Source organism: Plutella xylostella, chromosome 13, assembly GCF_932276165.1.
Source record: "Plutella xylostella chromosome 13, ilPluXylo3.1, whole genome shotgun sequence".
NCBI lineage: Eukaryota > Metazoa > Arthropoda > Insecta > Lepidoptera > Plutellidae > Plutella > Plutella xylostella.
Window position 1 is genome coordinate 7369463 of NC_063993.1, and position 14808 is coordinate 7384270.

Sequence of the window (14808 nt, forward strand, 5' to 3'; positions counted from 1 at the left end):
CTTTGTAAGTGATAATTTTTTTGCATGATTATTCAGTTATAAAGAAACAAAATTGAGGCAAAGATAAATATCACGGAAACTGTAACATAGGTTTGAATTTTGATACCGAGTAATTCGATTTGACTGCGATTTTATTGTAAAGATTATGTTCTAGGGTTTTTAAAGTAAACATTTAGTTCTTGGGTAAACTAATAAAAAATGGAAGAAAATAGCTTTTTAGCCTTTAAAAAATTATGCATCAATTTCAAGGGTGTTTAAAATTCAGTTACGTTACAGCATTTTCTTTTCGTTTAAAGCTCGCAAGTTATCTGCTAAAAGCAGTTGACTCCAGCCGCTCGCTTCAAGTTATGAGTGTTCTTTTACACCGTTGTCTTACCACAAGTTTCAATGTAACTTTTGGAGGGAAGTGCACTTTAAACTTAGTTAGGGTCGAGGGGTCGACCCTTTCAGAGATCGATGGATATGCCCAATAAGACGCACCCAATTACTTAACTACTTCATTGTAATACGATATCTTTGATGCGGTAAATTTAGGTATAACTTAGTTTTGGAACTTGCATTATTTTTGTAACGTTAGCAAAGCAAGCTACACACCTTTTAATTTTTAATTTTAGATGGGTTATTGTTTCAAAAGTGGCACGCTCATTCCCATTGAATGCAAATCTGTCATAATGCCAGCAGTGCTATCGTTTCCCTGATTTTTTTGTGAAAGGAAATAATTAATGGTGGCATCTCATAATCGAGAATCCATTAAGGTTTGACAATAAGCGAGGGGCGCTGATTGATTGATGGTAGGCATAATAATATCGAGATTGACTCACAATCTAACGAAGAAAGCAAATTATGATTGTTTCATTTTGTGCCACAACTTGGGTAATATCGATACAGTTCGCTTTAGTAGGTATTTCATTCGAACCTTTTAATTAATCAATTTATAATGTACTTATAGAAGTATCAATATACCCTGTAAAAGTTCTTAAACTATAAACATAAGTACTTAGTTACAAGAAAAAGTGCCTAGTCTAGTACTAATACCAAGGTATAGTGTTTGTTAGATCTAATTTTTGTTTATATTTTCCCTTTTTGTTTAATTAGAAACATTTGGACAAGGCACGTCCCGCTCAGACCCTGTACATAGCATCCATTTGCATTTAAAAAAACGTGACATGGAAAGCAGAGTCAGAATATAAATAAAAAGGTAAAATTAACAATGAGCCGTTTTCCTTGACAGCTGTCAGTTGAGCTTTTGGGTAAGCCGATAGATGGCGTGAAAACGCAGTGTACCAACTGTCAAAAATTACATAGAGAGCAAAGAGTACTAAACTCAGAATAAGAACTCACTAGTTGTGATTTAATGTCGGGTGGTAGCGCGAGCCATCCTTCCGAGGCTGCATGTGGCTTGGGATAGTGCTAAGTATTCTGTGAATAGTTCTACCCGCGCCGTCACGTAGTGTTCTTTTCTCTATGCGCGCCGTTTGAACGGGTGCTGCGTGCGAGAACTGATTTTCTATTTTTATTTATTGTATGATCCTAAATAAGATCCCAAAGAAATACTTACAAGACAAGATGAGAATGTGTGCCGTCGCAACTTGTAAAAATAAAGGACATCATAAATTTCCAAATGATGAAAGCCAGGCGCAACAATGGATTAAGGCGACTCGGATAAATGTGCGAAAAATTGATTGGAAACTGCGAAAAGAATCATGGTTGTGTTCGGATCATTTCATACCAAGTGATTTTCATTCACGTAAGTAAGTTAAATCATTCGCGGTAATGTAAATTAACCATTGTTACATAACATGATATATTATGTAGGTACCTACCTATCTAACATAAGCACTCAAAAGAGTCACTATCTCAAGTGCACTAACTCTACAGTATCAAGGGAGGAGGAGCAGATAGCTCAACTACAACTCAATTAATACAGGAGAAACACAAGGAAACTGAGAAAACTTGAAAAGAACGGCTGTACGCACAATCGCACTGAACGCTGAAGCAACAGTGACATCGACATCATAGAGAAAATAATACTACAATTCTACCTACCTACGTCACTTTCACATTTCGTTAGCCTCACAGAATAACATATTGTGATCTGAGTGTGTTCTGAGGGTTTGAAAGTTGGTACAACCCCAGACAACGCCATCTATTTCTCCAAAAAGGAACTTTTTTTTTTTTTAACAAACGCCTCATTTAAACAGGACCCGTCAACAAGTCTGGGGTGCCTCCCGTGATGTCACATAAATTTCAACTTAATTTAGATCCTGGAATAACACGTAAATAATGTTGTAATTATGCGTGATATTTTGGGAATTTTGTTAAGGCTCGGCGGGTACCTGCATATTAGGTATAATAGCTAGCCATATACGCACGGATCTGCCCGACAGATCTGCCTGACAAATTTACCTGGCGTGTGAAAATGCTCGTAAATGTGTTACAGAAAGGCACAGATTTCAGATCGGAGAGATGTCCTTGGAGACAATTTCAGATTTCAATAATATCCTTTACTTCTAATCATAAGCCTGTAAATATTACAGTAGAAGGTATTTCTAAAACTCCCATCGCCTATCCCCATAATTCCATTTACTAATAAAGTTAAAGGTTTTCAAGTAACTGATGGACGGGACCTTCTCAATTGCTAATAAATTGCTATTTTACTTGCCGTCACACATATTAGACAAGCTTTCAAACACATTCAATGTAGAGACCCTTTCTATTGGCTCGGGCTGGTCGCACCCCTGAAAGCTATTTACGACGGGTTGTATGAAAAATGTTGACACATTCAGTTTCGGGCCTTCCATTTGAAACCATATGTTTGCTTAATACTGCTTCTATATTCGTAAAGTGTTGGCTGCTTAGCCGTGATCGTTTACGGTTTGTTTAGTATTCATTGAGGAAGATTAACTACTTACCTACTTATACCTGAATCGAGAGCTTTCTGAATTAATGCTTTTCACATAATCTAATCTTTTGAATTTCTATGATTTTCTTAAGGTACATTGTGGTCTTGTGGTCATGGAGCTAGCCGTAATAGCCATTTAACTATAATTACTAAAGTTATGATCAATAAATAATGAAGGCTTAAAGATGGACAGATTACGGCTTACCAATATTATTTCGACCATCCTTCTTTGTCAAAATTAAATCAAATTCACATCTCGGTACGTAGAAACTCGCTTGAGGACCCGGACACCGGGTGCCGGGTACCCGAGTCACCCGGGTGGCTTTGAGCGCGACATGGGAAGTCTCTCAAAAGGTCGCACTCCTAATGAGATGAATACGCCCGGCCGGATAAGCTCCCGGTTCACTCTTGCTCACCGAGTATCTTTCTCTGACTGTTTGCGCATTTACAATTTGCTTCGTTGGCACATTATGTGTCAAGGTGTTAACTCATGCATTTAGGAATAATTTTATCAGAAAGCAGGTAAGTAAATGTAGGCCAATATGTTCCTCGTTAAAAACTGAAGTGATACACATAGGTGACATAATAGTAAATCCTAAAATACCTTTGCAAATGCTTAAACGTGTTCTCTTACTTGAAAATCAGAAGATTAATTTCAGTCGCCGGCCGTTGTTAGTTGTGCCAGGACCGCGGATCCAATGCTGTGGTTTCAGCGCAGTCACTGGCTACGCTCTGGAAGGTTACTCTATCCTGACGAAACACGAACAAGAATTGCCATGCAGTCGGCACGTTTAATACAAAGAGATAGAGTCGTGGCTCGCGCAGCAGCACTCCGAAACTAAGTTCTTCGTCATATAGAGTGACCCCCCTGGTCACTGCTTTAGTTCTGAATTTCCCAGCTCCGACATTTTGCTCGACTAAAATCAAATTACTTAGTTAACGGGTGCTGAATAATGGAACAGATTGAGATCATATTCGTATCGGCTGCGGTGAATTTTCCATGAGAAACCCTTGTTTCGGAAACGGACGGGGTTAGACTCACGTGTTCCCAATTAATAGTTTATGGGTGTACCTACGGTATTGTGAGCCTGTATTCTGTTGAAGAATACGTGAGTTCTATTTTGTTTGTTATTTATATTTGCAATGATATATAGGTATTTTTTAATTCATAAAAATGCATCCCGCCGATCAAAAGTACCTAGGTAAATTGAAAAATAACTACTTAAATTATAAAAAAGGACATTCGTATAAGTTAAGGTTTACCTATGAAATAAGTTCAATTTACACATATTACACTCTCGGAATAATTATTTTATCATACATATATTATCTTTTATCGAGACTGTTAACTGTAAAGGCTTTTTAACTGTAAAGGCTTTTATGTTGGATGAATTTGTATTTTTCCACTAATGTATTTCCACTTAGTTAGGAAATTATAAATGCAGAAATAGATTTTATAAAATAAAAATCTTCGAACAAAATTATTTCTAGTTAAACGTAGTCTTTGCGAAACAACAATAACTATCATTGTTGTGTCTGTAAAAAGTGCTCCAATTCAACTCTAGAAATAGGTTGGCGCAACTCTATCCTCATTAAAGATGTTCCAGGATACCTAGCCTTGTTCTGACTCGACTGTAGTACCTAGTTACTACACTCCAGTTTACTAACGATAACGAGCTACTTGAACCGATAAGATCTTCTTAAATTTTCCCTCCGGGCTGCTAACAATGGATTTTAGAGCTGTTCTATGTAGATAATGGCTGTCTGATATAACTAGCTAAGTAACTACTTAGAGATTCTTGTAAGGGTTGTTTTACGAATATTTTACGTAAAGTTAGTATCTAGGTGAATACTGGCGTGTGGCGTCTTCATGTAACTACCTATACGTGTTTTATTTGATGTTAATCTAATCCTAGGAAAATATGGAAATAATGTGTTGCGGGTTAAAATGAACCCCCAAAGTAAAAATATAATTATTGACATTTATTTGATACAAAATTTTCTGAAAAATATAAAAGATTCAAATGTTAATTTAAAAAACGTAATTAATTAATTAAGCAATTACAAAAAATATATAATCTTAACTCTAAAAATACGGGTTAATAAGTACTTCATATTATATATTTTGTGTTTACTGTTCCGTGGTCATACGATGGTTAGGTTAGCTTAGGTATGGTTGTCGTTTGTTTTTCACAGAGTGCCCGCAGCTTCTCGCAATAAATTCACAATTAGTTTTAAAAAAATAGAAATATTTTTTCTCTGTTTCCAGCCAGTATCCCGCGCGACCGCTCCCACTAAGAACGGACCTCCACGGAGTTTGCAACTAGTGAATAGTTTATGGCACATAAAAGCACGTTTACGGCCGACTGATGCAAGCCGACAAGCGGTGGTGCACGTCGCGTCGCGTGAGCACGCAAACCTCACTAACTTATCCAATTTGTTCCTGTGGTTTCATGCTTTTCAAGTTTTCATGTTCTCCATTCGTGCCTACAAGTTTGTTTGCTAACAAAAGTAGCGAGAAACACAGACTGTAACAGTTAAACTGATAGGTATAACAAATACTGGTATTATTTAGTTAGTTTATTACACAAACAAAAGCATGCGATTTGCACTGAGTATCGTAACACTATTTTAGTGCCAATTCCAACAGAATACAGATTTCCTCATATCAATTCACCCTTATTCGCCCACAACAAAGGCGGGCAAATTTAGATATATTTTTTACACAAGCATTACACAAGCAGAAAGCGCAAATGTTGACTTGCTTATCGATGTTTTAACAAAGAGAAAATATGGGAAGTTCTGATACAATCCTACAGGAGGAAATAAATGAACGGTTGAATAAATACAAAAATACAAGGTACAAAAAGTGTGTGGCATAGAAACGTTACCGTTAGCAGTTTCTTGATACAACATAATACCTTTAGCTAGATAATACTGTTAATATAATTGATTGAAACCAGGCAGTATCGATAATAGTATTATATCTTACTTTATTTCACGTCTATAATTAATTTCACGTTTTAGATCTTCTTCCTGATGCAGCCAGACTTTTGAAACAGGCACACGTATAATTTTAATCAGTCTTTATTTTTAAATTTACAGTTTTTACATACCATGAAATAGCGGCATATCAAAGTCACTGCAAATTTGTAATCCCTGCGGTCGCGGCACGGGGTTGTTATCGACGTCCATAAACTCGTTTAATGCGCGTTCGCCTGATCACAGCGCCATATTTATGAAGAATTGCGATATAGCGACGTTTATCTACGTCGATATCGAACCCGTGAAGCGGCAGCTGTGGTGGCAATCACTGTAGGCGTGTTTTATTTGATCGATTCATTATTTTACATTCTAGTAAATAATTGACTTCACTTCACACGGCACACCGTGATTAATGGTGGTCTCAAAATAACCGTTCACAGTAGCTGCTATTAATCTACAAAATACAATAATACCACGTGCTCTTACGGGTGATGGAAACATCGTGAGGAAACCTGCACATCTAGATTCTAATAGATGTGTATCCTAAGTGCATTGTACTTATTCCAAAACGGCGATATGCTTCGCGACCTATCACGTGAGTACAAAATGTGCTGCGAAAAGTTGGTGGCTTCTGACTACTCCTTCCATACTAAACTGTCGTGAGTGCATATGTATGTATATGTATGTAATTTTCCCGCGTTTATCAGCGCTGGTTCGTGAAATGTGTGAAACTTATAGACCTTATAGTTATAGGCATCAGCAGCCAGCGTTCTCTATAATAATCTCTTAGTCTGAGGACTATGTTGTGTGTAAACCACCTTACGAGAGGTATTGTATTTGTATTGTACTATTATAGGCTCAAGATCATAATTTTAGATTTTGAAATTAACAGACAATCCTTCAGTATTTAACCAGCCAATTCACTGAAATAAAGTGGTAAGTTTCTGCGGACCAAGCTCAAGGCCCGACTGACCGTGCCAAGTGCAGAGCAGTAAATTACAAGAAATATGTGTTGTCCCGTCTTCGTATAGATTGTGGTGACAAATGACCCGCTTCACACACTGCCTTTGTGGAGCCTCGGGGCCACAGTGAAATATTTACTTTGAGACTAAAATAGGTACTTGATTTATCTGCCTGCTTATATAATTTAAGTAAGTATTATAATTAGTAGCCGATCCGAAATCCGAAAGGATTCTGATAAGCTAAATAAAATATTCTTAGAAGAGAAATACCTACACCACATAAAACAAAGTTGTAGGTAACGATACATTTATGTAAGTACATTTTATGTGCCTATAATTAATTACTTATGAATACAATACATGTTTTTAACTTACTGTATGTAATACTACTGCTTCTGTAAATGTTTAAATCTACATTTTTAACTCATAAAATGCTGCTGCTCAACTACTACGTTTTAAACTACACATCTGAAAGTATAAATGCATAAAAATAAAGATAAATATAGACATCTATTTTCAAGAACAACAGCGTAAATTGGTTTCCTTCCTTGTTGTTCAGTAAAGCATATCTTGTTTCAAACAGTCTTTCAACGGACACGGGAATAAATCGAATACTTTAATTTGTTTTCGTCTATTTCAGAAGTAAGAAGACAAAGTGTTACCAATTTTCGAGGAAAAATACACGCGGGAAAAGTTTTTATTTAGTGTCGAATGTTTTATGACATTGTTGTGAAAGCATTTACTTAGATATAATCAAATAAATGATCGGTCCCGTTTGTTTATGTTATGAGGCCTTTCATTTTGCAAATTCATCGAGACCCAAATTCCAAGAATAGCCTGAATAGATCCGATAAATGTTGGTCCTTTTTATTCCTTTAAGACCTTTTAAATTTATAACAGGTATTGTATAGTATATAGGTATATGTACTTAACGTATTGTAACACCACAATACACAAGGGTCGGATAATGATAATACTGACATAACATAACAGGATTATTGCAGATATCGAGGTATCGTATCGCTTCGGTAAACGAAAGGGATAACTTCGCATTTACCGTGACAGGAAGGTACAGTTGGACGCGAGTAGAAGTGAGTTTTTTGGGAGTAAAAAAGCAAAGAAATATTTGGGTTAAAATACTTATTTGATAAATATTGTTAAAAATTTAAATAGTGGCTGGAACCTGGAATAAATATAAATACAAAAATATATGAACTTATTTTTCTTACATTATATTATAATTTTCATCGCCAGCTTCAGCTACAATCCACGTTCTAGATAAATATTTTATGTTAAAATGTTGAAAAAGATTTTGGTCATTTACAATTAGATCCTAGTTTTAAAGTTCCACATTTTTTCGAAAATTCATCTTGTCTCATCACAAAGGGCACCCAGTGATATGTTTCACCTTCCATGCTGGACAATGATGCTGACCTGCCGCCACCCGGCGGCCGACAGCTGAACTCAAACTCATACATATTTCCCGAACGAACCAAAATGTCCGGCGAAATTGAATACATAATTCCGCATCTGACGTTTATTGCGAAACACGAAAAATACGCTGAAAATTTCAGTCTAGCTTAGGCTACAATTTCCGAGATTTTATAACTCGGACGCTAAGCCTCGGGTGTATTAAAAGTTTATGGAATATTCATAACTCTACACTTAATAAAATAGATTTTCTTGAAACTGGTTAAAAATAATAAAACAGTCGGTTTCTTTCTTAGGCGGTCGGGAAAGTTGAAAGTTTAATGGATGTAGTTAGAGAGCTGCTGTGGGGAATCTTCAGGAATTAGTCAAGTCAAGATATAAGTTGGGCCTCAATTATATTGTGGTTCCGCTCCACTATAAATCCTGAATCGTCTCTCTGCAATCAAATAACCGGGGCAGCTGCTCGGCGTTACAAAGCTATAAAGTGACGACGCCATATCCCTATATTTGGGTATTTAATTTGGCCACGAATTCTCATTTGGCGCGGGCCCAGCGGGACACTGGGGAATTCCCCGGGATTCTAATGAACTTGTGAGCGATAATACAGCCTGTTGAAATGTTCCGGCCGACAGCTTTTCACGTTTTTCCTAAATGCTCTGCGATAATTGGTACTGGCGGCGTCGCGTCGGCTTTGCGATTGACCGAGATGTAGATGTCTGATTGGGTTTATTAATTGATTGCGTTTATCTATACGCATATACCAAACATTCTCCTCTTGTTTGTAATGTATTACCCAGAGTAAATAGGTAATTATATTGGTAGCTTTTTAACAAAACAGCTACTTTTGGTTTAGTTATAGCTCTATAGAAACACGTAAAGTACCGATGAGCATAAGCGCAAGAAAGGAGCCTTTCCGTGTGACGTATCAAGCGTACCTTATTAGCTACGGCGCACCCTGGGCAGTAAGCGATTGATAACTAATCTGATTGGCTAATCCATTCAAAACGGTGAAACATCATAACCATAGATTCTGTAAGGTATACAAATACAGAACATACGTACATATCTTAGCCCGTATAAGGTTATGCCTATAGTTACCTGCCTAACAAGTGAATTCTTTGAGAACAAATTCTAATCGGGAAATTTCTTTCCCAGGCCGGCATTCCTGCATGATAGGGGATCGAGATCGGCATTGAACTCTTCTTCCGAGAGATATGGTCGCCACTCGTCGCATACTATGCATAACGGATGCCTACGAGTACCTTCCTAGTATCTACCCTTCCACATATCTGTAGCTACTAGCTACACATTCGTGTTTGACGTCATTGTGATTTTATTCATTTATATGTAAGTATAGGAATATATTGAAGTAGAAGCTATAATATTATTATACTAGCTATCTAAGTATATCTTATGTTAAGCCGTCCCTTGCAGATTTGGTAAAATTAGGGCTAAGTAAGTATTAAAATTTTATTACCTAGTAAGAAGCGGCTACTTCCCAACTCGCCATTTACTGCCAGTTTCTATATATCTATCTATTCATAACTGGTAGTTACTTTCATACGATTTTGACATAATCAAAAGTAACAATCAAATACAACAATACAAACAGCCTATCACCTATCAGCCCTGCAAGGCATGACGTAGACTTACAGTGCCACAAACTTATCTGTTCCGGTGAGAGCGAACTAAATTGATCCATATCTCATTATTTAGTAATGATTTATGTATTGATATAGATTAGATGGGTTTATTGAAACCACAAGAGCGACTTACCACTACTGGCAAACTTAAAATCTTATAGGATGAAGAAAAATTACACATTTACGTGAGCTGTCACCGGAACAGATAAGTTTGTGGCACTGTACGGGACAGCATGTATATCTCTGGAACTTCAGAAGTACTTTTACCTATTTATTTGTCGTCATGCAACCTCCTAACTAAAAAATATATTATTTTCATTTAGAATGCAGAGTTAGGAAGAAACCGCAAAAACTCAGGATCCGCACTAAGTATAGCATTAAGCAGGTCGCATTTATAATATTAATGTGAATTGATGTAACCTATAATTGAGTCGCAATATTCATTCAACGACATGCAGTGGTTACGGTCTAGTATTGCTAAAGTCAAACTTAATTTTAAAGAAAACAAATTGGAAAATTTGTTATGGGTGGTGAATGTTGTTCCGAGTATATTTGGATTTTCTCTATTGAAGGACAAAATTTCAGGTGAGGAAATGTTAGATGTTTGGTTTACCCTACTATGTCGAAGTAAATTAGGGTCAACCTGATCATTATCAGGCACAGCACTTACAGCATCGACCACTTGACTATCGAGCATAACTGTCTGCGGTCGGTCCAGCGGACTGAAGGGCGTCCCATGCTACGTTTGCCTGTTCGGTACTCGTCTCGAGAATTCATCTACCCAAATGGTTTCAATGGCAAACAATAAACGTTGTATTGAATAATAACACTTCATTAGATGTTAAACATTTATACCTACTTACTTTTCTCTTTGCATGCGGAAGAATCTGTGATTGAAACATTGTATTTCAGCCCCATTTTGGATAGTGAATTTCTTTTTACTATTCTACATCTACATCCTCGGCAGTCTGTGGTATTTAATATTTGAGGCGGAGACCGCGTCCGAGTATGTGACGATCTATGTGAACGTAGCCATCATCATACTGGCGGCTAACAATGCCAGCTGGTGGGTCACTAAGAGGTATGGTTAAGCTATGTATCATTAACAACATAATTACTTTATTGTGCAATAAACTAAGCCTAAGATGACATGACGCCCTGACTCCTAAACTATATAGGAGCACCGAGCATTCAGGACTCAGTGCCTTCCAAGTAAATGAACAATGGTGGTGACGCTTAAAAAAATAATATTAATTTAAGTGGTTGCTTGGTTTGTTGGGTTGCACGAAAGGAGCCTCTTCGGGTGACTGTACCTTAGCCAGTCAGATTAAGTGATATTTATTGCAGTTGCATGGTGAACCAGACGTTTTGTATTTGCCAACCAATGAGACTGGCTAATGGTTAATACTCTCCACGGTGACCAACCCTGGAGTACCAGTCACTTAGCAAGAGTGTCATAACTGAATATAAATTTAATAGGAATTTTATATCTTTTTCAGAACGAGCCTAAGGGTAGTGATAACCCTGTTGAATAAAAACGATAGCCTTGTGACCGGATCCGACGAGCGGCGGCGGCGACACGCGACTATGATCCGGAATATTAAAAATATTATCCTCATATTCTACGGAGGCATTTACTTGAGCGAAATCTTCAATTATTTGCCGAACCGAGTCCGCGTCACTCAGGACTACGCTATGGTGCCGTGTGTTGGTATGAACTCATTTATGACCATAACTTATTCACTATACATACTATAGGTACGTACACTTACGTGATTGTAAGATTCAGACTCTAGCCCAACGTAAGTCAAAGATTCAGAGCGCTACCGCTGCCGCTGCATTAATCAAGACTCTTTATTGTACCGATTAATGATTGCATAACAGCTCTCTTTCTATATTTTTCTAAGCTACAGTAACTCTCCTGTTACAAAAGTATGGTCTTAGTAACTTTAACAACCTAGTCGCTTCCAGGAATAATAAAAGACCCAACAGCGAGTCCGAACCGCGAGATCTGCATGGCGATGCTGTTCGTACAGGAATGCGCCATGATGGTCTCCGTGCTGAACTACCAGGCGCTTCTCATCGTGCTGATTGCACACACCGCCGCCATGTACGAGCTATTAGCTGATGAGTTACTGGAGCTCAACCACCAGGCATCAGACCTGCTGGCTGACGAACTACTGGAGCTCAACCACCAGGGACCAGACACAACCAGCGACACCGAGCAAAGCTTTCAAACCTACATAGAGCAACGCTTGATAACCTTCGTAGACAGACACTGCTATCTCATACAAATCACTGGCTACTTACGGCAATTATACAGCATACCGATAGGCATAGGGTTCGGCTATTGCGCGATCTGCATCATACTCTGCAGCTACCTCAACTCTCAAGACATGGTTAAGTTCTACCCGGTGCTGATGTACTGTGTGTATCTGTTCTTCATGTTTTGTTACCTTGGCCAGAGGCTGATAAATGCGGCGGAGCAGTTTGAGTCAGCGGCTTACTGCTGCGGCTGGGAGAGGTTCAGTGTGAGGAACCGACGCACTGTCTACAACATGTTGGTGCTGGCGCAAAGACCCGTGGCGCTACTGGCTGCTGACATCATCCCTATTAATATAGATACGTTCGCAACTACTACGCAAGCTATGTATAAGTTTGCGACTGTTGTAAAAGTGTGATATCGTCACCTTAAATCGTAAACCGCCCAACTCCACGCGAGCAAATTTTACAGGAGACAAAAAAAACTGTTTATTTTGTACTTCTACTTAGGATACCCCCTAATATTTTGTTGATACTAGACTAAAAAAGTGGTTGCGCATTCAACGGCGTTATGAAAAATTAGTTATTTTTATCGCTTTATACATAAAATGGACTTACGATCTTTTCCCAATCTCTATGTGAATACTATTATTGGAGATACGTGTTTTTCCTGGAAATACGAGTTTTTCGGACTTCGATTTTGCATAATATTGTTCTCTTTGATGGACTTACGCTATTCAAATATAGATAAATCTCCCAACCTTTTCCTATTTCTTCAAATTTAGAGTATTATTGATGTACTTAATAAAATGATTATATAATCAGCAGTCATCGTTATAAGCAGTAGAAAACATAAATCAGTACTAGGAGGCCATGGTCCCGGCGTTGCCGTTGAATCCCTGGTGGTAAGCACGCTGTTTCCCAGGGACTAGGAACATCATCACGTTTTATTTAATGGTGAAAAATAAAGAGTATTCTATTCTATTCTATCATCTGACGAGCAAGGAGTGACGGAACTAGAGTTGGAACGGAGCGCAAAAGACTGTTCCTAGCCCCGATGGAATACCAGACCGCGTGTGAGTGCTGGCGCTCAAAGAATTTGTACAGAAAGTTTATCTGTCTGTTGAACAGCAGCCAGAGTGCCAGTGAGGTGTCCACTGACTGAAACGAGGCCACGTTAAAGCTCCTGAAGAAAGAAAGCAGTCCTGTAGATTCTTTTTCTATGTACAGACCCATCTGCCTGCTATAAGAGGCTGACAAGCTTTTTAAATTAGTGACACCCCTGGATGAACGGTCATTACCTTTCGGATTGTCAGTTTGGCTTACGAAATGTACAATCGATAGTGGATACAATACGTATTAGTAGAAGTACTTCTATGTTCGTTCACTGTCAGAGCAGGATGTGAACCGCGGGGATAGTTGCGCTGGGTGTTAGATTAGACCAAGGATTAGACATGGTGTACCCGTTCAACTCTATCCCTTGAGGAACCTTCAGGGCCTCTCTTGAATACCATCGGCCGATCCTACCTCCAGCAAATAGTCAGAGGTCCAACTGGTACAATAATTACCCGATAAGAGAGGGTTAATGTTCGCAGAAGGAGGTCAGTTGTGGAGTTCCACAGGGGTCGGTCTTGGACACCTCTGCAATGTAACTTGGCATACAATACTATCCTGCAAATGAAGCTCGCAAATGGCGTTAACACAATTCATTCTGCTGATCTCCATCTTCAATGTGTGTCACATTGAAGATGGCTGAGAGAGCGTCCATCGAGGATGATTTATCAAAGACGATAGTGGCATGATCCACCGCCTAGGCCTTAAAACAGCGCCCCTCCTGATATCCTACAAACTCCTAATGTGCAGGGAGCCAACAGATCTATCGGTGCGGGTTAGTGAGGTTCATATTGCTATAGAACGGCACATGTGCTACCTCAGCCTAGTCGTAGATATTTGCTGGTCATTCAAGGAGCATTGCAAGATGTTAGTTCCCCAGAATCAAAGAGTAGCTGGTGCTCTACACGCCATGCAGTGCACGGGCTACTTTCAAATCTGAGGGCCCTCGCAAATGAGTCCATCGCATCTATACGGGTGCCGTGCAATCTACTGTCCTTCAAGGAGCACCTATCTTGTCAAGTCGAAGAGAATGACTGTGATGAGATCGGTTAGAGGAGCCATGGATTCGTCAGCAACGGGTTGCAGCAGCCGTCCTGCCTTGTTTGCAAAAAACCTATATTAGTATGTAGTAAAGTGCTGATTCCAACCAAAATATACAAAATATTTTGTTTGTGATATACGCGTAACTTTTAATTTAAGAGCATAATATTGCAAAAAAAATAGCAAAATTTAACTATAAATTGATCAATAAGAATGTTAAGTTCTATAATTTATTTATGTAGTAATAAAAACAAAGCCAAACACATAGTTTTATTGCAAAAATGTACGTTCACTCCCGCCTACATCGCTCGTTGTATGGGAGTAGGAGGAGTTACGAGGTTTTATTGTTTAAAAATCACGACATAGAGTTAGGAGGAAAACGAAAACCAAATTTTCTCAGAATTCAAATTTTTTATCGATTTACGAGTAATACGAGTAGATGCGCCTTGAAAAAACGCTTCTATTGATA

General features: G+C 38.3%; 1 protein-coding gene across 1 annotated transcript; it reads left to right on the top strand.

The window, feature by feature from the left end:
- The first annotated feature begins 10292 nt into the window (after positions 1-10292).
- Positions 10293-12604, top strand: LOC119692255. Its single transcript, XM_038112096.2, has 4 exons — positions 10293-10508; positions 10836-11004; positions 11423-11634; positions 11895-12604. Exons 1-4 carry the CDS (start codon positions 10376-10378, stop codon positions 12602-12604), a joined length of 1224 nt encoding a protein of 407 aa, XP_037968024.2. The 5' UTR covers positions 10293-10375.
- Positions 12605-14808: the final 2204 nt, after the last annotated feature.

Coding starts and splice junctions, on each gene's coding strand:
- LOC119692255 (XM_038112096.2), top strand. CDS start 10,376: ATGCAGTGGTTACGGTCTAGTATTGCTAAAGTCAAACTTAATTTTAAA. Junction 10,509..10,835: donor ATTGAAGGACAAAATTTCAG/GTGAGGAAATGT, acceptor ATTGTATTTCAG/CCCCATTTTGGATAGTGAAT. Junction 11,005..11,422: donor AGCTGGTGGGTCACTAAGAG/GTATGGTTAAGC, acceptor TATCTTTTTCAG/AACGAGCCTAAGGGTAGTGA.